The sequence below is a fragment of the Schistocerca piceifrons genome, chromosome 1, assembly GCF_021461385.2.
Source record: "Schistocerca piceifrons isolate TAMUIC-IGC-003096 chromosome 1, iqSchPice1.1, whole genome shotgun sequence".
Taxonomy (NCBI): Eukaryota; Metazoa; Arthropoda; class Insecta; order Orthoptera; family Acrididae; genus Schistocerca; species Schistocerca piceifrons.
The window spans coordinates 1,110,929,261-1,110,955,252 of NC_060138.1; the positions used below are offsets into that span (position 1 = coordinate 1,110,929,261).

The following is a 25,992-nucleotide window of genomic DNA, read 5'->3' on the forward strand; positions in this document are numbered from 1 at the left end:
AGCCAAAAATTGATATGATAACCGAAACGTCTGAAAGAGAATGTAAATAAAATAACTCAAACCCAGAAACTGAGTGTAAAATTCATATAACGAACGGCTGCAACCCAGTGAAGAAAGCGATTGGACGAAAAAACAATCGATTGTTAAAAACAGTCTGTTGTCCTTCCAACTCTTCCACGTGCTGTCAGCGAACACTTGTTTTCCAGTTACGATTACTGATATTACTGAAGTGTGTAACTGAGTAGTGTGACCGAATCATGCGTCGTGAAGTGCCAATTTTTTCTGAAATAATAGTGCATTAGAGATTGGAGTGAGTGATTAAAGACGTTGCTGCAATGAATCGCAAGCTAACGGATTATTTTGGAAAACCTGAGCGTAGGGCCAAAAACTCTCGTACAGAATCTGAATCTTGCGCTACAGAATTGGAACAGTCACAGGCTTGTGCATCTAGAGTCTACAATTTCGACAACACAATACGGTTGGTAAGGGTCATATCTTCTTAATTTTAAATAATACTTCCTTCATGTTATTGAGATTTTTTACTAGTAATTATTAGTTTAATTAAGTAAGATTAGCGCTATTATGTTTAATCAATAACTAATGAGAAGCATATGACTGGTTGAAAACATAAAAAGTGAGGTCATTTTTTAAAGACGCCATTCGTCTATAAGGATGTAAAATATTTTCCGCACAAACCAGCATTATTTAATTAATTTCTACTGAAAAATAACACTTTATTCTTGTATTTTTTTTACTAAAGCTGGCCATACCTATTTTTGATAATAATATCGACAAAATTTTTAATATGTGAGATGGTGGTTGCTTATTCTATGACTGCGGACACAACTGTGTATGCTGTAATGACATTTGTTTAATGTTGCAAACTTTTGACAGATACACACGCTTTTACACAGTTTAAAATGTGACAATGTTAAGACAGTTGTCAAAATGACACATCTTGTCCTCTGAAATTTAACTCATCCTAAACACAACAATATTAAATTTTAACTATAAGTTTCTTTACAAAAGTATTCTTATGATTATATTATGATATTGGTTAATACTACAATAAATCATCCGATTACGGTTCAAAGTTTGGTGCTATTTAGGATGAAAATCAAGTCTACAGAGGATGGTTAAGTTTTGTGACAAGTTGAGTGAAAGATTATCCAAGGTAGCTCGAATTTTCAGTGGACGCAAGCCGGGGGGGGGGGGGGGGGGGGGAGGGGGCACTCAGGCTTAAACGCTTGCTATTGGGTGGAGCGCCATGATGTCACGACGAGGACCCTAGCGCAGCGCAGCTGTATGCTCACACGGCAAATGCGCCACACCACAGACTCAGTGCCTTGTTACTCGTTCATTTTACTTTCGGTTTCGTTCGATACGCATCTGTATAAGTCAAAACAAGGGGCATGACAGGTTTGGTACACATTAAGAGTAAATAAATGATAATTAAGATGAAAAATAACTCACTCGTTTGACGAAGAAGCAAATGTTAATGTAGTCTGTTTCTACTGTCGTTTACCAGACAACGATGCAATCCATAACTGTTTCCTCTTTGCGGCACATTTCTTCATTGCTTCCAGCTTTGCTTCTTGATAGAGATGCCTAACCCTTATAAATGTTCTCGTTTTTACGTAAAGAGTAATAACTGCTTCGTGAATCTCAGGAAACGTTTGTTTTAAAATAGAGCACAGAGACTACACGACAGTTTTTTGTTTACACGCTCCATTTCCGTGAAAAACAGCAAATTCTTCTTCAAACTGCAACACTGTTTTGCCATACTGGCATAGGAGTGTAAAGACCACCACGAGATAGAATTGATATCCAGTCTGCAGCATGATCTCCTTCACTTTTTGCTGCTGGAAAGCCTAGTGATTTATCAATGTTGTGGCATTTAAATGCAATATAGCCTGCAATGTATTTTACCGCATCTGGAAGAACATCTGAGATTACAGAGTCATCCCCCATTGTTACCACATCTGTCAGTAAATTTTCTTCCACATTCACAGTTTCTGGGATCTCTCGTAGCGGCGCTTCGTCAACAACATTTACACAGAGCTCACTGGTAATGAAACTTTGGGATACAGAATCCGGGTCGACATCACATTGGGAAGACTCTGTGTTTAATTAGGGTTACCAGATTTTGGAATGCCAAAAAGAGGACTTTTCCATATTTTAGGATGAAAAAAGAGGACACTTTCTATTTCTTAAATTTATTACATAAGAAAAAATAAAAACATTACACACATCTCACACACCTACTTATTTTTCATTTGACTGAATCTTTTTTAAAGGCTCCTTTTCTTGACACAAATATTTAAAAAAGTTCTTGCAATTCAAATTTCTAAAATTAAATTTCACCATTGCAAACCCCTTTACAATGTCAATAGTGAGTCTATTTCTCTCCTTTGTCCACTGTGCCTCTATTAAGGAGAACAACCTCTCCACACAAGCATTATGGGCTGGCAACGCGAAGAAGAATTGTGCAATTTTAATTAACTCGCTAAACTGTTCCTCACAGCTACACGACTCAACATACTTCCACCAGTTCTTATGGTCCGGTTCTGATTTTCCATTATATGTGGCTATGAATTTTTTTAAACTGGAAAACTGATAAAAGCAATTTTTATCGTCAATTTTAATATCAAAATATCCACGGGTGTACTGCCGGTCTACAGTGTCCAACGAGCACAATATTTCGGCGATCATACATGTCGCCATCATCAGGTGAACTGACGGACTGAGCTCCTGTGAACGTGCCGGCACGGAGATCCGTACGCTATGGCTACTCAGAGGGAAATGGGTTCGGTCGCGGCGGCGGCCGATTTAAATACCCTCCGCCCGCGGCGCGCTCCCTCCGCTGTCCGCGCCCCGCGCCACGGTCGCGCGGTGGAACAGATTGCGACGACGTCTGAGATGACGTCGGTGTGATCCGTGCCGGCACGTTCACAGGAGCTCAGTCCGTCAGTTCACCTGATGATGGCGACATGTGTGATCGCCGAAATATTGTGCCCGTTGCACACTGTAGACCGGCAGTACACCCGTGGATATTTTGATTATCAAATACGCCGGGAGAAACTCAAGAATCACCATTTTAATATATTTATTCAACAAAAATTTGATTGATTCTTCCACGTAAGACCACGGTATATCTGAAAAATCGAGCCACTTAAAACAAGAAATTTCACAAAATGGTTCCATCCACATATTCAGGTACTCCAAACATCCTTCATAGAGGGTACCAACATGGCACTTAAGATCCTTCACCTTTAAAAGCATAACCATCATTTTCCATTTGAAACAATCTTTCTTTCACACTCAAAGAGATAAAATTTTCATCTTTTCTGTGCTGAAGAACACCACGAAGGGAATACAGTACATTCTTGACATCGATAAGGGAGTTTTCTTCCTTTTCTAAGATACTAATATAATTATGAAAAATGCCAACTAAAGATTGGATATGCCGTAGATATATCTCATTGATTGAGTCCATAAAAAATTCTTTAGGACTGTTGGAGATTTGTTCTGTGACAGAAAGAAGGATTTCAGAGCGCGAAACATCTGTGTAAGTCTCTGAATGGCTGGAAATAGTGACAGCCTTCGAGTCTTGCTATGGCTGAGAAGTTGTTTGTACTCTATTTCGACAAAATCACAAAAGTTCTTTAGTGACTCTACACGGACACTGTATATCGAAAAATGATTATATATTTTCATTATTAATCCTTGTAAGTCAATTTCAAGGAGGTCAGTTCCGTGCCCAATGCAGTTATTAAGAACATGAGCAGGACATCACACTCGAACCAATACTTTGTTAAGTATGCTCTTTAGATTAGCAAATACATTATTTCCATCACCTCTTTTAATGCCACCAAACGTTGTGTTGCAATTATCAGCACAAAACGCCACACATTTGTCCTTAATTTTAAACTTGTTAAGCGTATCACTGATATACACTCCTGGAAATTGAAATAAGAACACCGTGAATTCATTGTCCCAGGAAGGGGAAACTTTATTGACACATTCCTGGGGTCAGATACATCACATGATCACACTGACAGAACCACAGGCACATAGACACAGGCAACAGAGCATGCACAATGTCGGCACTAGTACAGTGTATATCCACCTTTCGCAGCAATGCAGGCTGCTATTCTCCCATGGAGACGATCGTAGAGATGCTGGATGTAGTCCTGTGGAACGGCTTGCCATGCCATTTCCACCTGGCGCCTCAGTTGGACCAGCGTTCGTGCTGGACGTGCAGACCGCGTGAGACGACGCTTCATCCAGTCCCAAACATGCTCAATGGGGGACAGATCCGGAGATCTTGCTGGCCAGGGTAGTTGACTTACACCTTCTAGAGCACGTTGGGTGGCACGGGATACATGCAGACGTGCATTGTCCTGTTGGAACAGCAAGTTCCCTTGCCGGTCTAGGAATGGTAGAACGATGGGTTCGATGACGGTTTGGATGTACCGTGCACTATTCAGTGTCCCCTCGACGATCACCAGTGGTGTACGGCCAGTGTAGGAGATCGCTCCCCACACCATGATGCTGGGTGTTGGCCCTGTGTGCCTCGGTCGTATGCAGTCCTGATTGTGGCGCTCACCTGCACGGCGCCAAACACGCATACGACCATCATTGGCACCAAGGCAGAAGCGACTCTCATCGCTGAAGACGACACGTCTCCATTCGTCCCTCCATTCACGCCTGTCGCGACACCACTGGAGGCGGGCTGCACGATGTTGGGGCGTGAGCGGAAGACGGCCTAACGGTGTGCGGGACCGTAGCCCAGCTTCATGGAGACGGTTGCGAATGGTCCTCGCCGATACCCCAGAAGCAACAGTGTCCCTAATTTGCTGGGAAGTGGCGGTGCGGTCCCCTACGGCACTGCGTAGGATCCTACGGTCTTGGCGTGCATCCGTGCGTCGCTGCGGTCCGGTCCCAGGTCGACGGGCACGTGCACCTTCCGCCGACCACTGGCGACAACATCGGTGTACTGTGGAGACCTCACGCCCCACGTGTTGAGCAATTCGGCGGTACGTCCACCCGGCCTCCCGCATGCCCACTATACGCCCTCGCTCAAAGTCCGTCAACTGCACATACGGTTCACGTCCACGCTGTCGCGGCATGCTACCAGTGTTAAAGACTGCGATGGAGCTCCGTATGCCACGGCAAACTGGCTGACACTGACGGCGGCGGTGCACAAATGCTGCGCAGCTAGCGCCATTCGACGGCCAACACCGCGGTTCCTGGTGTGTCCGCTGTGCCGTGCGTGTGATCATTGCTTGTACAGCCCTCTCGCAGTGTCCGGAGCAAGTATGGTGGGTCTGACACACCGGTGTCAATGTGTTCTTTTTTCCATTTCCAAGAGTGTATGTTGAAATAATTTCTGCAGTTTCATTTGGTCTACTTTCTATATTTAGAAGTTTAATTTGCAGTCCTCCATTCCTGTGATCAAAGTAATGAACTATAATGGGGATCATTTTAATATTCCCATGGTTGCTAGCATCTGTCAAGACACCAACAATAGGAATGCACTCCAGATCTTTCATGATGCATTCTAGTGAATGAGGTGCTAGAACTGGAGTCACTATTGCTTTAGTTTTGGTACGTCCACAAGGGATTTTTGATGATGTGGACGAGTCATGGAAAATTTCTCTCAACAGTCCGCTGGTACAGTCCATAGATTTGTAACTGCTGTGATGAAACACAGTATGGTAAGCAAGAGTTCCTTCAGCAGCACTTACTTTGGTGTTCATTTCAGCACAGGGTTTTGTAAAAAAATTACTCACTTTACCTGACGAACTTGCACCTCTAACACACTTCATATGTTTTTATGTTTTCATGTGCACTTCCAGGTCGCTGGTGCCGTGATTTGATACAGATACATGGGTCCCTGGGCAACAAACCGTACACTCTGCTTCCCATTGAACTCTTCCAGGACGAAAGCTCGGATATTTTTCTCGGAGTTTATCCGTAAATGCACACCTCCTCTTTGGTATGATGAGAAATTATCTTAAACAAAAGTTAAACAAAGAATGATCAAAACGTATTGTTCAGCTAAACCATGAAAAAGTCTTCACTTACAAAACTTAACTATAATTCTGTGCCATAAGCTATATTTTGAAATTCACGAAACTTACCCAATAAGATGAATACGGAAAGTAAAAATGCAGCTGGATGAACAACAAGTTCGCTAAAAACACGTGTGTCACACAAAAACAAACAGCGCGTAGACAATCACAGCTATGCTTTGACCATAGATACTACCTATAGTCGAAGCAGCTATCTCGAAGGTAAAAGATACATATTTTGTATGCAATACAAATCGATATTTTCGATTTTGTGAGTGTAACAGATCGAATTTAAGCTAATAACAAATGATGCAATTCAATGACCGTAGTAAAAAGTACATAAATTGTTGACGATACGACATGAAAACAAAAATCAAAAGATCTTCATTCCCAAAACCAAAAAATGCGGACGTTAACAGAAATCGCAAAAATGTATGCGGACGCTACATTTCACGTCAAAAATGAGGACATGTCCGCGTAAATGCGGACGTCTGGTAACCCTAGGTTTATGTAATTTATAAAATCTCCCGTGTGAAAATAAGTTTCTTTTGCCTTGAACTCCAAAACAGTTACCAACAACTACTTTAAGCAACACCAAATTTTACCAATTTGTCGGTGGAGAACCCCAACTCTCCTTTCGTTAAGCGATATTCCATTCCCCCAATCCCCCTTCCACCAATTAGCCCACCCCCCACCCCACCCTTGGCAGACTTCTACAACCGCCCCTGGTCAGAAACGATTTCGTTGCTATAGCCAGTCTCCATTATTTATCCTCTCCACTTGGGCCATCGTCAGCAATCTCTCCACAGAAACAGTAAAATGCTGCTACAACTTTTCGTGTCTGATTTCCTATTGTAGCTGCCTCAGCATCACCTCACTATATTTTACTGTAGTCTACATCACCGTTCTTTGCACTTTTAGTGAAAACATACTAGATATTTTAAATGCGTCTGTCATTGCATTTTTCACGGTTGTGTCGGAAACATTCCTCACTCACAAAGAAAGAAAATATGTTATGTGGATATGTGTCCGGAAACGCTTACTTTCCACGTTAGAGCTCATTTTATTACTTCTCTTCAGATCACTTTAATCATGGAATGGAAACACACAGCAACAGAACGTACCACCGTGACTTCATACACTTTGTTACAGGAAATGTTCAAAATGTCCTCTGTTAGCGAGGATACATGCATCCACCCTCCGTCGCATGGAATCCCTGATGCGTTGATGCAGCCCTGGAGAATGGCGTATTGTACTGCAGCCGTCCACAATACGAGAACGAAGAGTCTCTACATTTGATACCGGGGTTGCGTAGACAAGAGCTTTCAAATGCCTCCATAAATGAAAGTCAAGAGGGTTGAGGTCAGGAGAGCGTGGAGGCCATGGAATTGGTCCGCCTCTACCAATCCATCGGTCACCGAATCTGTTGTTGAGAAGCGTACGAACACTTCGACTGAAATGTGCAGGAGCTCCATCGTACATGAACCACATGTTGTGTCGTACTTGTAAAGGCACATGTTCTAGCAGCACCGGTAGAGTATCCCGTATGAAATCATGATAACGTGCTCCATTGAGCGTAGGTGGAAGAACATGGGGCCCAATCAAGACATCACCAACAATGCCTGCCCAAACGTTCACAGAAAATCTGTGTTGATGACGTGATTGCACAATTGCGTGCGGATTCACATCAGCCCACACATGTTGATTGTGAAAATTTACAATTTGATCACGTTGGAATGAAGCTTCATCCGTAAAGAGAATATTTGCACTGAAATGAGGATTGAGACATTGTTGGATGAACCATTCGCAGAAGTGTACCCTCGGAGGCCAATCAGCTGCTGATAGTGCCTGCACACGCTGTACATGGTACGGAAACAACTGGTTCTCTCGTAGCACCCTCCATACAGTGACGTGGTCAACGTTACCTTGTACAGCAGCAACTTCTCTGACGCTGACATTAGGGTTATCGTCAACTGCACGAAGAATTGCCTCGTCCATTGCAGGTGTCCTCGTCGTTCTAGGTCTTCCCCAGTCGCGAGTCACAGGCTGGAATGTTCCGTGCTCCCTAAGACGCCGATCAATTGCTTCGAACGTCTTCCTGTCGGGACACCTTCGTTCTGGAAATCTGTCTCGATACAAACGTACCGCGCCACGGCTATTGCCCCGTGCTAATCCATACATCAAATGGACATCTGCCAACTCCGTATTTGTAAACATTGCACTGACTGCAAAACCACGTTCGTGATGAACACTAACCTGTTGATGCTACGTACTGATGTGCTTGATGTAAGTACTGTAGAGCAATGAGTCACATGTCAACACAAGCACCGAAGTCAACATTACCTTCATTCAATTGGGCGAACTGGCGGTGAATCGAGGAAGTACAGTACATACTGACGAAACTAAAATGAGCTCTAACATGGAAATTAAGCGTATCCGGACACATGTCCACATATAACATCTTTTCTTTGTCTGTGTGTGAGGAATGTTTCCTGAAAGTTTGGCCGTACCTCTTTGTAACACCCTGTATAGTAAGGTACGACGAACAGACGCTGGCAAGGAACTTCCCGAACACCATTGTTTCCGACAATGAACGCGGGCGGCACTTCGTTGCCTGGCGATTGCCACTCGGGCATGGGACTGAGACGACAGAAAATTCAGAATCTGTTGCCGAAACTCTTTGGCAATTGACGTTTCATTACCGCCAACGCGCGCTCAAAATTTCCGTGCCGCCGTGCAGACACCATGGGAGAACCGGACGACCCGAAGGAGGAGTTGGAGTTCTACTTCAAGCTGGCAAACCCGCTGGCGCTGAGCCTGCCCGATGCCGATGGTGAGTTTCCGTGGACTTCCGACATAAACGGCGAGCTGCTCGCCTTTTGTGTGTCAGCTACTGATGGTAACAATCTTCCGTGCTGCGGTCAGGAAACTGTCGTGTTTTCTCAGGAAGGTGCTGAAGATGCTTTCAGTGCCTGCGTCCGTTGTGCCGGCTCGTGACACCCACGTCTGCGTCTGTACTCAGTGAGCTCTCGTGCGGTGTGTGGCGGAGGGCGCCAATGAAAACCCTTGTCTCCCTTTCCTGTTCAGTTTGCGTGTGGTACTCGGGAAGAAAGACAGTCTGTACCCGTTCTTATGAGCCGGAATCTCTCTGTGATCATTACGCCGGATGCACGTTGGGGGAGAAAGTATGGTTCGTAATTCGTTTTGGAACGTAGGCTCTCTGAATTCCATCAAATAACGCTCTCCGTGATGCACAGCGTCTTTTTTGTAACGTCGGCAATTTCCAAGAATGATTGCCTATCGAAGTCGCGGGGTCCAACGATACATAACGAACTTGCGATTGTAAATCGATTATGCGACTCTGGTGGCGGGCGTTATGAGTGTGTTTGCAGTGGTCACTACAGCAACGCCGGTCATTGTGGCGAGGGGTTTTAGGAGCTTCAGTCTGGAACCGCGCTGCTGCTACGGTTGCAGGTTCGAATCCTGCCTCGGGCATGGATGTGTGTGATGTCCTTAGGTTAGTTAGGTTTAAGTAGTTCTAAGTCTAGGGTACCGATGACCTTAGATATTAAGTCACATAGTGCTTAGAGCCATTTGAACCATTTGAACCACTACAGCAACAACAAAAGAAGAGCGTTACAAAAGTACTTGTAATGACAAAGGAGACGACTTACCTTACTCGTCGTCGGTGTAGTCGTTATGTGAAAGTCCATGTGATGTGTACGCTACAGGGACAATTCTCTTTTTGTCATATCCAGGGCAAACTCTGCCAATATCACGCAAGAATATCGGCAGAGTGTGACATGCGTTAACTTTTCCCTGCAAACGCAAGTTTTGGAAATAGAGGCACTGAAACAAGTACAGTTCGTCTCTTTGTCCTGGACGTCCTTCTGTTTTAATGGAAGACTTCACAGGTTTCCATAGCTTCTCGATGTTCTGCGTGTGCACACTGGGATCATCCGAAGACAGGAACTCTACAGAGTGGTTCACGAATTCGTGGTCGAATCCTTCAGCTTTCAGAGTCTTGTAGGACTGAAACCCGTATGTAATGACTTTAGTACCAGGCAGTATGAAGTGCTTTATCAGACCCACTAAATTGACCTTGTCTCTGGTAATTTCCAAGAATGATTGCCTATCGAAGTCGCGGGCTCTAAACGATACATATCGAACGTGCGATTGTAAATCGTTCATGAGACTCTGGTGGCGGGCGTTATGATCAATTATTTGTGATCATCATTTTTATCAGTTTTCCGTCGTTCCTTTAGATGCTCTAAATTACATACGTCGGTGAATTATTTGTGGTTTGCTTGCGAAACCCGGACGATTCCTGTCGATAGTGAGCGTTATGTCTGGTGTTCTTGACGTTTCTTCGGCGTATTCTCTCACATGGAAAAATCTAATTCCATGCTTATCCAGCGTAGACAATTGTTTGACTTTTTGTCGAGTGTATAGAGTACTACCGGAGGAGGAAAGGAGGGACTGTGTAGACTGTGATGTTGCGAAGTGTGTAAAACTTCGTAAGAGGAGTTTCGAAGCTGAAATACCGGTACAATTTCATTGCAGACGGATTGTAAATCGATTATACGACTCTGGTGGCGGGCGTTATGAGTGTGTTTACAATGGTCAATACAGCAACAACAAAAGAAGAGTGTTACAAAAGTACTTGTAATTACAAAGGAGACGACTTACCTTACTCGTCGTCGGTGTAGTCGTTATGTGAAAGTCCATATGTGTACGCTACAGGGACAGTTCTCTTTTTGCCATATCCAGGGTAAACTCTGCCAATATCACGCAAGAATATCGGCAGAGTGTCACATGCGTTAACTTTTCCCTGCAAACGCAAGTTTTGGAAATAGAGGCACTGAAACAAGTACAGTTTGTCTTTTTGTCCTGGACACCCTTCTCTTTTAATGGAAGACTTCACAGGTTTCCATAGCTGCTCGATGTTCTGCGTGTGCACACTGGGGTCATCCGAAGACAGGAACTCTACAGAATGGTTCACGAACTCGTGGTCGAATCCTTCAGCTTTCAGAATCTTGTAGGACTGAAACCCGTCTGTAATGACTTTAGTACCAGGCAATATGAAGTGCTTCACCAGACCCACTAAAGCAACCTTGTCTCTGGACAATACTCTCACAATGAAACACTTCCGGGACTCTCTTTCTATTCCACCGAAGACCTTAATATGATCGACTTCACTCTTTGAAGGTCATCCTCTCTGGTTCTTCCTTCTAGCTACAAGGTGTGGCTAGAAAAAAGCCGGACTAGTACTGGTGAAACAATAAAACGAATGCAATAAGGCTGAAAGTCGCGGGGCCTGTCACGTGTCTCTCGCTCTGCCTACTGCTCGAGTTTCATCTGCCTCCTGCACTCAGTCTGCCCGTGGCGTCTGTTTTAAGTAGTTGACGTTTTGTCTGTGCGTCGGAAAATGTTGAGTGTACAGAAAGAACAGCGTGTTAACATCAAATTTTGTTTCAAACTAGGAAAATCTGTAAGTGAAACGTTTGTAATGTTACAACAAGTGTACTGCGATGATTGTTTGTCGCGAACACAAGTATTTGAGTGGTTTAAACGATATAAAGATGGCCGCGAAGACACCAGTGATGACACTCGCACTGGCAGACCATTGTCAGCAAAAACTGATGCAAACATTGAAAAAATCGGTAAACTTGTTCGACAAGATCGCCGTTTAACAATCAGAGCAGTGTCTGAGTTAACAGGAGTTGACAAGGAAAGTGTTAGGCAGATTCTTCATGAAAGTTTCAACATGAACAAAGTGTGTTCAAAAATGGTTCCAAAGTGTCTCACAATTGAACAGAAGGAACGCCGAAGAATGATTTGTTCTGACATCCTGGAAAACATTGAAAGTGATCCCACCTTCTTACAAAATGTTATTACTTGCGATGAATCTTGGTTTTTTACTTACGATCCCGAAACTAAACGCCAATCGATGCATTGGAAAACTCCTGGTTCTCCACGACAAAAAAAAGCACGAATGTCAAAATCGAAATTCAAGGCAATGATGATTGTTTTTTTTTTTTTTTTTGACATCAAAGGGATTGTGCACATTGATTGGGTACCAGAGGGACAAACAGAGAATCAGCATTACTACATTAGCGTCCTGGCTACCCTACGTGAGCGAGTACGGAGAAAACGGAACGATTTGTGGAGAAAAAAGTCATGGATCCTTCACCAAGACAATGCCCCAGCTCACAGTGCCTTGTCAGTGAAGACGTTTTTGGCAAAACACAACATTCCCATCTTAGATCATCCACCCTACTCATCTGATTTGGCCCCCTGTGACTTTTTTCTTTTCCCTAAAGTCAAGTCAGCTTTGAAAGGAACTAGATTTGAGACTGTTGAAGCAGTAAAAGAAAAAGCGACGGAAGTAATGTATGGACTTACCGAAAATGATCTGCAGCATTGCTATGAACAGTGGAAAATTCGTATGGAGCGGTGTAGAGACCGAGGAGGAGAGTACATTGAAGGAGATAACATGAAATTGTAAATAATTGTAAATAAATGTTTTTTCCAGCATCAGTCCGGTTTTTTTCTAGCCGCACCTCGTATATGAGATTCGTCCACCTCCACAACTTTACTCGGTCCACCAATTGGTACGCTGTCATTTGTCACTACCACATAACACACTTCTCTGAAAAACCCGAAATAGTCACACACAGTAATAGCAGATAAGTCAGTTTCCGATGCTGTTGCTTGCAAGGTGTAGTCTCGAGTCCAGCAAGATAGAAGAATTACGCTGGTCTGGATAGATAATTTGGAAGAGTCGAACCACGTATTCTTCCTGATACTCGTTCGTTTTCCGCACTGTCTGCAATGAAATTGTACCGGTATTTCAGCTTCGAAACTCCTCTTACGAAGTTTTACACACTTCGCAACATCACAGTCTACACAGTCCCTCCTTTCCTCCTCCGGTAGTACTCTATATACTCGACAAAAAGTCAAACAATTGTCTACGCTGGATAAGCATGGAATTAGATTTTTCCATGTGAGAGAATACGCCGAAGAAACGTCAAGAACACCAGACATAACGCTCACTATCGACAGGAATCGTCCGGGTTTCGCAAGCAAACCACAAATAATTCACCGACGTATGTAATTTAGAGCATCTAAAGGAACGACGGAAAACTGATAAAAATGATGATCACAAATAATTGATCATAACGCCCGCCACCAGAGTCTCATGAACGATTTACAATCGCACATTCGATATGTATCATTTAGAGCCCGCGACTTCGATAGGCAATCATTCTTGGAAATTACCACTGAAATGTGTTGAGCGTGTCTGTGGATCTTCCGTGCTGACTAAAACAGCCAGGGAAGAATCATGTTACAAGGTCTGTTTAAGAACCAAAAGGAACTATTAATTTCCCTTGTTGCGTTAGATTCACGCGATTTTTTTCGTCGTCGTGTCGGTAAAGTTGTCTGGAAGGTGCCTGTAGAGCGTAACCCGTATCGCCCATTTAGTCTGTTGTTAGCTGTCAAAAGGTTACATGCGTCTCGGTAGTATCGGCAATTGATTGTGCCCTTGGTGAGTCAATATGAGTGGGACAAGGTGTCGCGGGGCTATAAGTGTTTCGTTAAAGGCCCCGAAGACGCTGCAGATGACGTCTGTCCTGGACGTCCCAGCACATCGTCAAACAATAAAATCGTGGGAAAAGTGAAAGAAATAATCATGAACTATCGCCGAAACACAATCGGGGAAGTCGCTGATGATGTTCGGGTACGAAAGGTGTGACAGCAAAATCTGTCCCAAAAATGAAGAATTTCCAGCAAAATCAGCGGCGAATGCAAGTTGCTCAGGGTTGATCAACGATGCAGAACTACTATGACGTGTGAGAAACAGATGAGGAATGATGGATTTACTAATACGCATCGATACTAAGACTGAGTCGTCTCGCAAGTTTTCTTGCGATACTGGATCTGATTTCTTTACTGTAAATAGGTTTCTTTCCTTTTTTTAGATCGTGCTGTGTATCGTCGTGTCTACTCCACCGGCAGAGCATCTTTTTCACGATATTCGATTCGTTTTCTTTGTGATAAATATTTCTGTTATTGATCAGTGAATGAACGTCATAGTTGTAACTAAAGGTTTCTTCCTGACGCACAGAATCTTGTAATGACAGCTATTTATTTCATTTATGGTTCAACATATAGTCAAATATATGCCATTATAGTGCCCATATAAGTTACGTAGTCAGATGCGTAGACGGCATATTCATTACGTCACTCGTTAAACGAGAGTGCTCGTGACATCGCAACTTCTAATTCTTCGTCTTAGCTTATCAAAGACAACGATCTGGACGGTATTTTCACTGCCGTTGGGCTTGCTGATGGCAGATCCTCTTGCATTGTGGATCTCTGAGGCCGGAAAACGGTGGACAGGTGTTGTCAATAGTGTAAAAATACGGATATAGCCGGGAGGGGGGGGGGGGGGGGGGGGGGGTGGGGGGTTGGGGGGGCGGTACAGTACAATATGGAGGATGTGTAAGGCCTCGCCAGCATTCGGTAGCAGGGTAATTCCCACCCAAACGTTGCCAAGGGTGCTTCGTCTACGCCGCGGAAGTTTTGCTGGGAAGCCGCTATACATCCTCCATAGAGTCCGATCTCTCCCCGCGCAATTTCCGTAAGTCCTGAAGAATGACATTGCTGGCCATAGGCCGTCATGTGTCCATAGGCAATCGCAAACATTTTTCTGCATTAATTTACTTCCTGGCGTGCATTCTGATTTCAAAATATTAACACTTGTGGCGATTACTTTTGAAGTAATGAACAATGTACTTACTTTTTTCCATCCGTCTCGTTTTCATTTGACTGCCTTTTCGGGTCCCAGACCGACGAACAGCAGCCGCGTTAAGAACTGTTTAAACAAGGATTTTGTAACCGGATGTCTCTTTACGACTCTTCCAATAAATCTGTCTCTGCCGAACACACAGTGAACTGCGAGAGCGCTTCATTGTGGAAAAAAGTCAGCTTCAAATTGTAGTTTTTTCTTTAAAATCACTTTACACAAAATAATACGGCAGCTTTTTTTCCTTTATATTTCTTTTGGTTCCTAATGACGAACAGAAAGCAGCTCTTTGTGCCTACTCTGAACTTCAATAATAGCAATTTGGGATCGAGAGGAACAATATGCGGAACCAACCATCGGCTTTGACTACTGTCGTAGCAGTAACGGCCGCTGTGAAGTCACCTACTTCCTGGCGTGCATTCTGATGTCTGTTGTTCGGTTTATATTTTCGCGTGTACTGTGAATCGTTCTCTCTTCTTTTTCTTTGTGTCATGGCCTCCACTACAGCTGTAGAGGTTCTTTTCGATACGTCATTGTATTCTTCCCTATAAATAGTTAAGGTAAATTTACGATACGGTAATCGCTTCCATTTTCATGATTCGTACATATTTCACCAACTGTGTATCGCTTTCTGCACTGAAGATGTACGAGCGCAAGTTTTCTTGCGATACTAGATCTGATTTCTATAAATACGTTTCTTTCCTTTTTTTAGATCGTGCTGTGCATCGTCGTGTCTACTCCACCGGCAGAGCATCTTTTTCACGATATTCGATTCGTTTTCTTTGTGATAAATATTTCTGTTATTGATCAGTGAATGAACGTCATAGTTGTAACTAAAGGTTTTTTCCTGACGCACAGAATCTTGTAATGACAGCTATTTATTTCATTTATGGTTCAACATATAGTCAAATATATGCCATTATAGTGCCCATATAAGTTACGTAGTCAGATGCGTAGACGGCACATTCATTACGTCACTAGTTAAACGAGAAAGCTCGTGACATCGCAACCTCTAGTTCTTCTTCTTAGCATATCGAAGACAACGATCTGGACGGCAATTGCCCTGCCGTTGGGCTTGCTGATGGCAGATCCTCTTTCATCATGATAGCTGAGGACTAATAATGCCTCTGTACCTTACAGACTAATAGGTGACTGGAAAATTTATTGCAGTATGTCAACACAAGAAACGTTACACTTTCTGCGGAGCTATGAACAGAGTTTATTCTGTAATTTTCCAAAGAGTTACAGCACAGAGAATTTTTGAAATGGATCAACAGTTGTTTTTATCGTGCACTGGAATCATTTAAATCAACTGCGTACAAATCAGTTTAAATCAAACTCCTTCACGTACCGTTTGTCAGCTACCCCCCTCTCCCCCCTCCCAACAACATTCGTATTAGAAACTTTTCATCGGCATTTCCGTGATGTAGAATTTCTTTAATAATAACTTTCACAGAAGGAAAATCCAGTTACATACTGTTTCAGTGACTATTGCATACAAATGAGACTCACTGTTGGCAAATCCAGGAACACTTTAATTCTACCTTGTTTACTGACTTCAGTGAAAGTTTTTTCGACACATATACTCACACAAATTGAACTTATCTTGCTTTCATAATTGCAAAATCTTCTATTACCCGTCTAGTATCCAAACTGTTCTACTGAAATAATAGCCAAATTTGTAAGTCTGTTGATGGATTGTTGAGCTTAGAAAATTTTTTTATAATTTTTAATTTCGGAAATGATCTTTCAACGGGTGCAACTGTGACTAGCGCTATTACTGTGCTGGGAAAAGTTTCTGTTAAATCATTTTTGAAAAGATATTGAAGAATCGTATGTGGATCACAAGACTGATTTTCTAGAAAATGTAACCTTAATGCGTAAATTTCATTGTACAAATTAGTATTGTCAGAGTCGGTTTCATTCCTTGAACGACGTTTTAAGTATCATATACAGATATTTACAACGTTTCATCAGTTCTTCTTTAGGGTAACTAAATAATGTACTACTGAAAAAAAACAAAAACATCTTCTAAACTTTTTAACTCTTCACTGTTAAGAAAATGTCTGGTCTAGAATCCGGAAAAAAACTCTACTTTGAAATTTAATTTGGGGATCTAACAAAACTTCGTCACGATGTTCATACTGAAACTGAGTCGATTTTCTTCTTGGGCGAAGTATACAGGGTGTTTCAAAATGAATATACGGGTTTTAAGGCTTTGCAGCATTTATTATATTTATCTTACGATTGTATATATTACATCAAATGAAAGAGAAACTATAACACTTTTTCCTAAAAGTGTTCAATGTGAGCACCATTGTCACACTTCGTGTCAATAGGCGAATTTTTCCAAACCCTTGATCACTATGTCTATAGCAATTGTTGCAACAGTGCTGTTTCTGAAGTCGGATAGATCACCTGGTAGCGGAGACGCATGCACGTCATCCTTTATGAACCCTCAAAGGCAAAAATCGCATGGGATCAGATCGTGTGTGAACGTGAAGATAATATAAAACTAGCTCTTGCGGCCAATTCAGCGGTCGGGTACAACTTCGTTTAACCAGTCGCGTGCTGAGTTATGCCTGTGAGATGGCGCACCATTTTGCTGCTGAGAAACACAAGTTCCAGTTGCTTCACCTAAAAAGTCCGGTGGCGTCTCGTTGCAACTATATCATCTTGTGGGGATTTGCTAACCCCCCAGATACACACATTACGTGTGTTCACATTTCCATTTAGGTGAAATGTCGATTCACCACTGAAGACGACACGATACAGAAAATCTTCATCGCATGCAGCAAAATTTCATTTGCGAAGCTGGCACGTACACCGTAGGCTTTAGAGCTTGTAACAAGTGCGAACGACAAGGACGAACTGATTTCTTGGGACTACGTGTGATAAGACTCTAACTCGTTCAAGATGTTTTTCATTTGTTCTTGGTCGTTCCATACTCTTCCCTTTTCGCACGGGCATACAAACAAATCTGTTTAAGTTGCTCTTTCATTTGATGTATTATTTATAATTATAAGTAGAATGTAATAAACGCTAGGAAGCCTTAAAACCCGTATATTCATTTTGAAACACCCTGTATTTACTGGAGGGAACCTTGCTTAAGGTTTCGTTTATTTGCCATGTTGGTAGCTTCCTTTAAAACTGTTTCAAAGTTTTCATCTGTGCGATCTGTGTGAATTTGTCAAACAAGCTCATCGCTTTGAGAGTGATGGTACAATCCCAAGTAGAAGTAGCTTCTGATGTTTCCAACAAAGCTTCAAATACGTTTTCTGTGTAGGACCGTAAGGGCTTGATTGCTTCAATCCTGCTAGACCATATCGTAGCAATTAAAGCTTCAGACTGGTAAATGTTTGCAAATGATTAACCGCCCAATGTTGATGATAAAAATAAGACGTAAATTTTTTGAATTGCATCGAAAAAAAATGATGGTCTCGTGAGAAATATTTGCTGCATCATTTACCACTAAGTTTAAGCTCTGAGCTGAGCATGGGATGTAAAATGCACACTTATTGATATCCAAAATTCTTTTCTGCAGTCCGTTCTGTTTTCTACGCGTGTTAGAGCCATTACCATAACCTTGTACGCGCAAATTTTGAATGTCCAGGTTCAATTCAGAAAATAAATTCAAAACGAAATTTAACAAACCCTCCCCAGTTGAACTAATAATCGCACAGAAACGAATGAAATGTTCACATATATCTACTTTCTTGTCTGTGTGATGTAGATAAACATGCCTAAGTACTACTGCTATTTTTTTTCTGTATGGCTTGCATCTGGTGTGCGGCCTAATAAGATGGAAAAATATTTAGATTCTCTTAATTTCTTCAAAATATGTTTTTTTTATCATTGCGCCTAGTAAATCAATACTTTCATTTTGAATGTGATCTCCTAAATAGTGAACCATCCCATCCGACTTGAGAATCAGATTTTGATTCAATTCTTTGAATAACTGGATCAAAAGATGCCAGCATCTCTACTGCTTTTCAAAAAATTTCAATTATCATGTTCATATAGTTTTTTGGAAGGACCGCGAAAAGCAAGACATTGTCGCGACAAAAACTTAATAACAGCAATAATAAATGGTTCAAATGGCTCTAAGCACTATGGGACTTAACATCTGAAGTCATTAGTCCCCTAGACTTAGAACTACTTAAACCTAACTAACCTAAGGACATCACAGACATCCATTCCCGAGGCAGGATTCGAACCTGCGACCGTCGCAGCAGCGCGGTTCCAGACTGAAGCGCCTAGAACCGCTCGGCCACTCCGGCCGGCTAACAGCAATAATACTTTCTAGTACATCACACCGGTGCTTTTTTTCCTTCTCTGTTAGTCTCAGTTGCATCTGATTTGCAGTGTTCTTTGTTTGTAACATATTATTCAGTTGTACCCATGACTTCACATTTTCATTGTGGGAATCGCTTGTTTCGTGTCTTTTCAGAGTTAATGATAAATGCTGCCAATCTGAAAATCCGTTCATATCAGACGGAACTACATACACTTTTGCAAAAACATTTTACAACAGAAAGGATACACTGAATCCTTTCAGAAAGAGTAAAGAAGCGAGGTCCCATTGACTTTTTCGCCATTAGAAAGATTTCTGTAATAGTAAGTGTCAGCAAACTTTCTTCCCTCGTCGTTAATGGGATAACTATGATTATGTACCTGAACAAGACCACGTTTAACTAAAATATTAACAGGATCGCTATTAATATTAAGAGGCCACAGCCCTTGGTCTTCGCTAATTATCAAACTCTGTAAACAGCCACTGTAATGCTTGAAGATTCTTCAGCAGCAACATAACGTGTGTCAATGCTTTCGTTGAGACCACCAGATGGAGTAGGAGCGTAACGTGTCTTCGCTTGTTTCCATAGTTTGAGATCCAGACGTCGAGCACGTGGCAGAGGCAAGAGTTTCGTGGCCGTCGTTTGTAGAGTTGGTCAAAAATTTCGTAATAGAGCCTGCATCTTCTGGTGTAGGTATCGGGCGATAATGTTACGCCGGTCCGTCCGTAGAAACATCGCCTGGTACCAGGTAGGCTGGCTTCAGCCTCTCCAAAGATGCAATCGTCCGCTTACCATTTAGCAGCATCTCCAATGTGTGCTCATCACACACCAAGCTGTGGTAAGGGCCAGCGTAAGGGGTTTGTAAATGCGCCCTGGCTCCATCCATATCTACATAATATAACGTGAGAACACTTGCGTAGATCTCTAATTACACTGGTGTCCAAAATTAAAGCAACAAACGGAAATTTTGCAAGGTTGCGTTTATTTTGCCACAAAACAGTATAAACAGGTGACATTAAAGTAGAATCAATGTAGAGAATATAGAACATAATGAACTGCAATATGCATAATGGTAGACAAAAATGTTAGTTTTCTTTTTCATCTTAACGGATTTGCACACACAGTCTGACTAGTGGTTAATGTGCTCAGTATGGGGTGTGATCATCTCTGGCATCAATATAGGCCTGATAACGACGGGACAGCAGTGAACGGTGTCATCAATCTCATGTTGAGGCAATAACGCCCATTCTTCATGCAGAGCTGCCCACAGGTCTTGGAGAGTGGTTGATGGATGCTGACATGATGCAACTCGTCTCCCTAGTGCATCCCAGACGTGCTCTATCGGGATAGTGTGCAGACCACACCATGCGTTCAGTATCTTCTGTTTCCAAAAAAAACATCTATGCGGTCTAGCATTATCTTACAACAATATGAAATCTCGGCCCACAGCACCTCGCAACAACTGCGTATGAGAACTAAAGACCTCCTCACGTTCGTGACACCAGTTAAATCTTGCTGGTTCACTCGTAAAATTTCATGACGAGGTGTTCGAATGGTCAACATAATCCCTGCCCACACCATTATGGATCCTTTTCAACGTCTTCTCTGACATCGATCTGTTGTAGAATTTTAGAACATGTTTTTTGCTCGCTTATCATGACCCAGAATCTACTCTGTAGGAATCATCATGGATTCCGAAAATAGCGATCGTGTGAGACCCAACTCGCTTTATTTGTTCATGAGATCCAGAAAATATTAGATACAGGCTCCCAGGTAGATGCCATTTTCCTTGACTTCCGGAAGGCGTTCGATATAGTTCCGCACTGTCGCCTGATAAACAAAGTAAGAGCCTACGGAATATCAGACCAGCTGTGTGGCTGGACTGAAGAGTTTTTAGCAAACAGAACACAGCATGTTGTTCTCAATGGAGAGACGTCTACAGACGTTAAAGTAACCACTGGCGTGCCACAGGGGAGTGTTATGGGACCATTGCTTTTGACACTATACGAGGGCAGTTCAATAAGTAATGCAACACATCTTTTTTCTCGGCCAATTTTAGTTGAAAAAACCGGAATTTTCTTGTGGAATATTTTCAAACATTCCCGCTTCGTCTCGTATAGTTTCATTGACTTCCGACAGGTGGCAGCGCTGTACGGAGCTGTTAAAATGGCGTCTGTAACGGATGTGCGTTGCAAACAACGGGCAGTGATCGAGTTTCTTTTGGCGGAAAACCAGGGCGTCTCAGATATTCATAGGCGCTTGCAGAATGTCTACGGTTATCTGGCAGTGGACAAAAGCACGGTGAGTCGTTGGGCAAAGAGTGTGTCATCATCGCCGCAAGGTCAAGCAAGACTGTCTGATCTCCCGCGTACGGGCCGGCCGTGCACAGCTGTGACTCCTGCACGTGCACGGAGCGTGCGAACACACTCGTTCGAGATGATCGACGGATCACCATCAAACAACTCAGTGCTCAACTTGACATCTCTGTTGGTACTGCTGTCACAATTGTTCACCAGTTGGGATATTCAAAGGTTTGTTCCCGCTGGGTCCCTCGTTGTCTAACTGAACACCATAAAGAGCAAAGGAGAACCATCTGTGCGGAATTGCTTGCTCGTCATGTGGCTGAGGGTGACAATTTCTTGTCAAAGATTGTTACAGGCGATGAAACATGGGTTCATCACTTCGAACCTGAAACAAAACGGCAATCAATGGCGCCACACCCACTCCCCTACCAAGAAAAAGTTTAAAGCCATACCCTCAGCCGGTAAAGTCATGGTTACAGTCTTCTGGGACGCTGAAGGGGTTATTCTGTTCGATGTCCTTCCCCATGGTCAAACGATCAACTCTGAAGTGTATTGTGCTACTCTTCAGAAATTGAAGAAACGACATCAGCGTGTGTGTAGGCACAAAAATCTGAACGAACTTCTCCTTCTTCATGACAACGCAAGACCTCACACAAGTCTTCGCACCCGAGAGGAGCTCACAAAACTTCAGTGGACTGTTCTTCCTCATGAACCCTACAGCCCCGATCTCGCACCGTCGGATTTCCATATGTTTGGCCCAATGAAGGACGCAATCCGTGGGAGGCACTACACGGATGATGATGAAGTTATTGATGCAGTACGACGTTGGCTCCGACATCGACCAGTGGAATGGTAGCGTGCAGGCATACAGGCCCTCATTTCAAGGTGGCGTAAGGCCGTAGCATTGAATGGAGATTACGTTGAAAAATAGTGTTGTGTAGCTAAAAGATTGGGGAATAACCTGGTGTATTTCAATGCTGAATAAAACAACCCCTGTTTCAGAAAAAAATGTGTTGCATTACTTATTGAACTGCCCTCGTATATAAATGACGTAGTAGATAGTGTCGGAAGTTCCATGCGGCTTTTCACGGATGATGCTGTAGTATACAGAGAAGTTGCAGCGTTAGAAAATTGCAGCGAAATGCAGGAAGATCTGCAGCGTGTAGGCACTTGGTGCAGGGAGTGGCAACTGACCCTTAACATAGACAAATGTAATGTATTGCGAATACATAGAAAGAAGGATCCTTTATTGTAAGCTTATATGATAGCGGAACGAACACTGGTAGCAGTTACTTCTGTAAAATATCTGGGAGTATGCGTGCGGAACGCTTTGAGGTGGAATGATCATATAAAATTAATTGTTGGTAAGGCGGGTGCCAGGTTGAGATTCATTGGGAGAGTCCTTAGAAAATGTAGTCCATCAACAAAGGAGGTGGCTTACAAAACACTCGTTCGACCTGTACTTGAATATTGCTCATCAGTGTGGGATCCGTACCAGGTCGGGTTGACAGAGAAGATAGAGAAGATCCAAAGAAGAGCGGCGCGTTTCGTCACAGGGTTATTTGGTAACCGTGATAGCGTTACGGAGATGTTTAGCAAACTCAAGTGGCAGACTCTGTAAGAGAGGCGCTCTGCATCGCGGTGTAGCTTGCTCGCCAGGTTTCGAGAGGATGCGTTTCTGGATGAGGTATCGAATATATTGCTCCCCCTACTTATACCTCCCGAGGAGATCACGAATGTAAAATTAGAGAGATTCAAGCGCGTACGGAGGATTTCAGACAGTCGTTCTTCCCGCGAACCATACGCGACTGGAACAGGAAAGGGAGGTAATGACAGTGGCACGTAAAGTGCCCTCCGCCACACACCGTTGGGTGGCTTGCGGAGTATAAATGTAGATGTAGAATATCAGTCTCTCTGCGCAATGTCTGGGTCCCAAAATCGTACTCCACGTGTCCTCCAAATGCGAATCCGTCGATAATCACTCTTCAGACCAAATCGGGACTCATCTTTGAAAAGAACATTGGCCCACCGTTCGACCGTCCAGCTGACACTTTGACGGCTCCACTCTAGACGTTCCCTTCTGTGAAGACATGTCAGAGGTAAACAGACAGCAGGTCCCCGACAATAAAGGCCACTCTGCTAAAACCTTCTGCACACCGTTTATCTCGATACAACACGTGCAGGTGATGCTGCAAGGTCAGATCCCAGTTGCAGTGCAGTACTAAGACGGTACGCGCTTACATCTAAATAATGGTTCACTCTTTCTGATGTCACACGTGGTCGGCCCTATCGTGGTCTTCGGGATACAGTTCTGGTCTCTGTAAACTGTCACCTCATCCTAGAAACAACAGAATAATTCGCATTAAGCCATCGGGCCACATCATTTTGTGACTCTCCTCCTTCCATTCTTCGTATGGCCCTACACAGTAGAGAGTCTGTAGACGTCTTCTCTGCGCCGCACAGCACCGTCTGTGACCGTATACACAGCGATTGTGGATGTAGGACTACCTTGCAAACACTATCCCACTTCCAGAATGAGATTTTCACTCTGCAGCGGAGTGTGCGCTGATATGAAACTTCCTGGCAGATTAAAACTGTGTGCCCGACCGAGACTCGAACTCGGGACCTTTGCCTTTCGCGGGCAAGTGCTATACCAACTGAGCTACCGAAGCACGACTCACGCCCGGTATTCACAGCTTTACTTCTGCCAGTACCTCGTCTCCTACCTTCCAAACTTTACAGAAGCTCTCCTGCGAACCTTGCAGAACTAGCACTCCTGAAAGAAAGGATATTGCGGAGACATGGCTTAGCCACAGCCTGGGGGATGTTTCCAGAATGAGATTTTCACTCTGCAGCGGAGTGTGCGCTGATATGAAACTTCCTGGCAGATTAAAACTGTGTGCCCGACCGAGACTCGAACTCGGGACCTTTGCCTTTCGCGGGCAAGTGCTCTACCAACTGAGCTACCGAAGCACGACTCACACCCGGTATTCACAGCTTTACTTCTGCCAGTACCTCGTCTCCTACCTTCCAAACTTTACAGAAGCTCTCCTGCGAACCTTGCAGAACTAGCACTCCTGAAAGAAAGGATATTGCGGAGACATGGCTTAGCCACAGCCTGGGGGATGTTTCCAGAATGAGATTTTCACTCTGCAGCGGAGTGTGGGCTGATATGAAACTTCCTGGCAGATTAAAACTGTGTGCCCGACCGAGACTCGAAATCGGGACCTTTGCCTTTCGCGGGCAAGTGCTCTACCAACTGAGCTACCGAAGCACGACTCACGCCCGGTACTCACAGCTTTACTTCTGCCAGTACCTCGTCTCCTACCTTCCAAACTTTACAGAAGCTCTCCTGCGAACCTTGCAGAACTAGCACTCCTGAAAGAAAGGATATTGCGGAGACATGGCTTAGCCACAGCCTGGGGGATGTTTCCAGAATGAGATTTTTACTCTGCAGCGGAGTGTGCGCTGATATGAAACTTCCTGGCAGATTAAAACTGTGTGCCCGACCGAGACTCGAACTCCCGGTACTCACAGCTTTACTTCTTTCAGGAGTGCTAGTTCTGCAAGGTTCGCAGGAGAGCTTCTGTAAAGTTTGGAAGGTAGGAGACGAGGTACTGGCAGAAGTAAAGCTGTGAGTACCGGCCGTTAGTCGTGCTTCGGTAGCTCAGTTGGTAGAGCACTTGCCCGCGAAAGGCAAAGGTCCCGAGTTCGAGTCTCGGTCGGGCACACAGTTTTATCTGCCAGGAAGTTTCACTACCCCACTTGTTAGGTGCGCTGACGTCATTGTTGGCGTGGTTGTCCGCTGATAGTGCAGAACACGATCGTAACGGCGTCTGTTGACAGTTTGTATGATTATATCGTGAATTAGACACAGGACGGGGAAATAGCAGTTTGTTGCTTTAATTTTGAACACAAGTGTATATGAAAACATTCGTCTCCATACGCCAAGGGAGTGAGACAGGGTTGTAGCCTCTCCCCAATGCTATTCAATCTGTATATTGAGAAAGCAGTAAAGGAAACAAAAGAAAAATTCGGAGTAGCTATTAAAATCCATGGAGAAGAAATAAAAACTTTGAGGTTCGCCGATGACATTGTAATTCTGTCAGAGACAGCAAAGTTCTTAGAAGAGCAATTGAACGGAATGGACAGTGTCTTGAAAGGAGGATATAACATGAACATCAACAAAAGCAAAACGAGGATAATGTAATGTAGTCGAATTAAGTCGGGTGATGCTGAGGGACTTAGATTAGGAAATGAGACACTTAAAGTAGTAAAGGAGTTTTGCTATTTGGGAAGCAAAATAACTGATGATGGTCGAAGTAGAGAGTATATAAAATGTAGACTGGCAATGGCAAGGAAAGCGTTTCTGAAGAACAGGAATTTGTTAACATCGAGTATTGATTTAAATGTCAGGAAGTCGTTTCTGAAAGTATTTGTATGGAGTGTAGCCATGTATGGAAGTGAAACATGGACGACAAATAGTTTGGACAAGAAGAGAATAGAAG

At 43.4% G+C, this 25,992-nt stretch overlaps 1 protein-coding gene across 1 annotated transcript in view; it reads left to right on the top strand.

Moving 5' to 3' along the window:
• Positions 1-8,822: 8,822 nt before the first annotated feature.
• The window catches only part of LOC124778040 (serine/arginine repetitive matrix protein 1-like), a 197,184-nt gene continuing 180,014 nt past the window's right edge, over positions 8,823-25,992 (top strand). The window contains exon 1 of the mRNA XM_047253617.1: positions 8,823-8,910. Coding sequence (XP_047109573.1) covers positions 8,823-8,910 — 88 coding nt within the window. The remainder of the gene's footprint in view (positions 8,911-25,992) is intronic.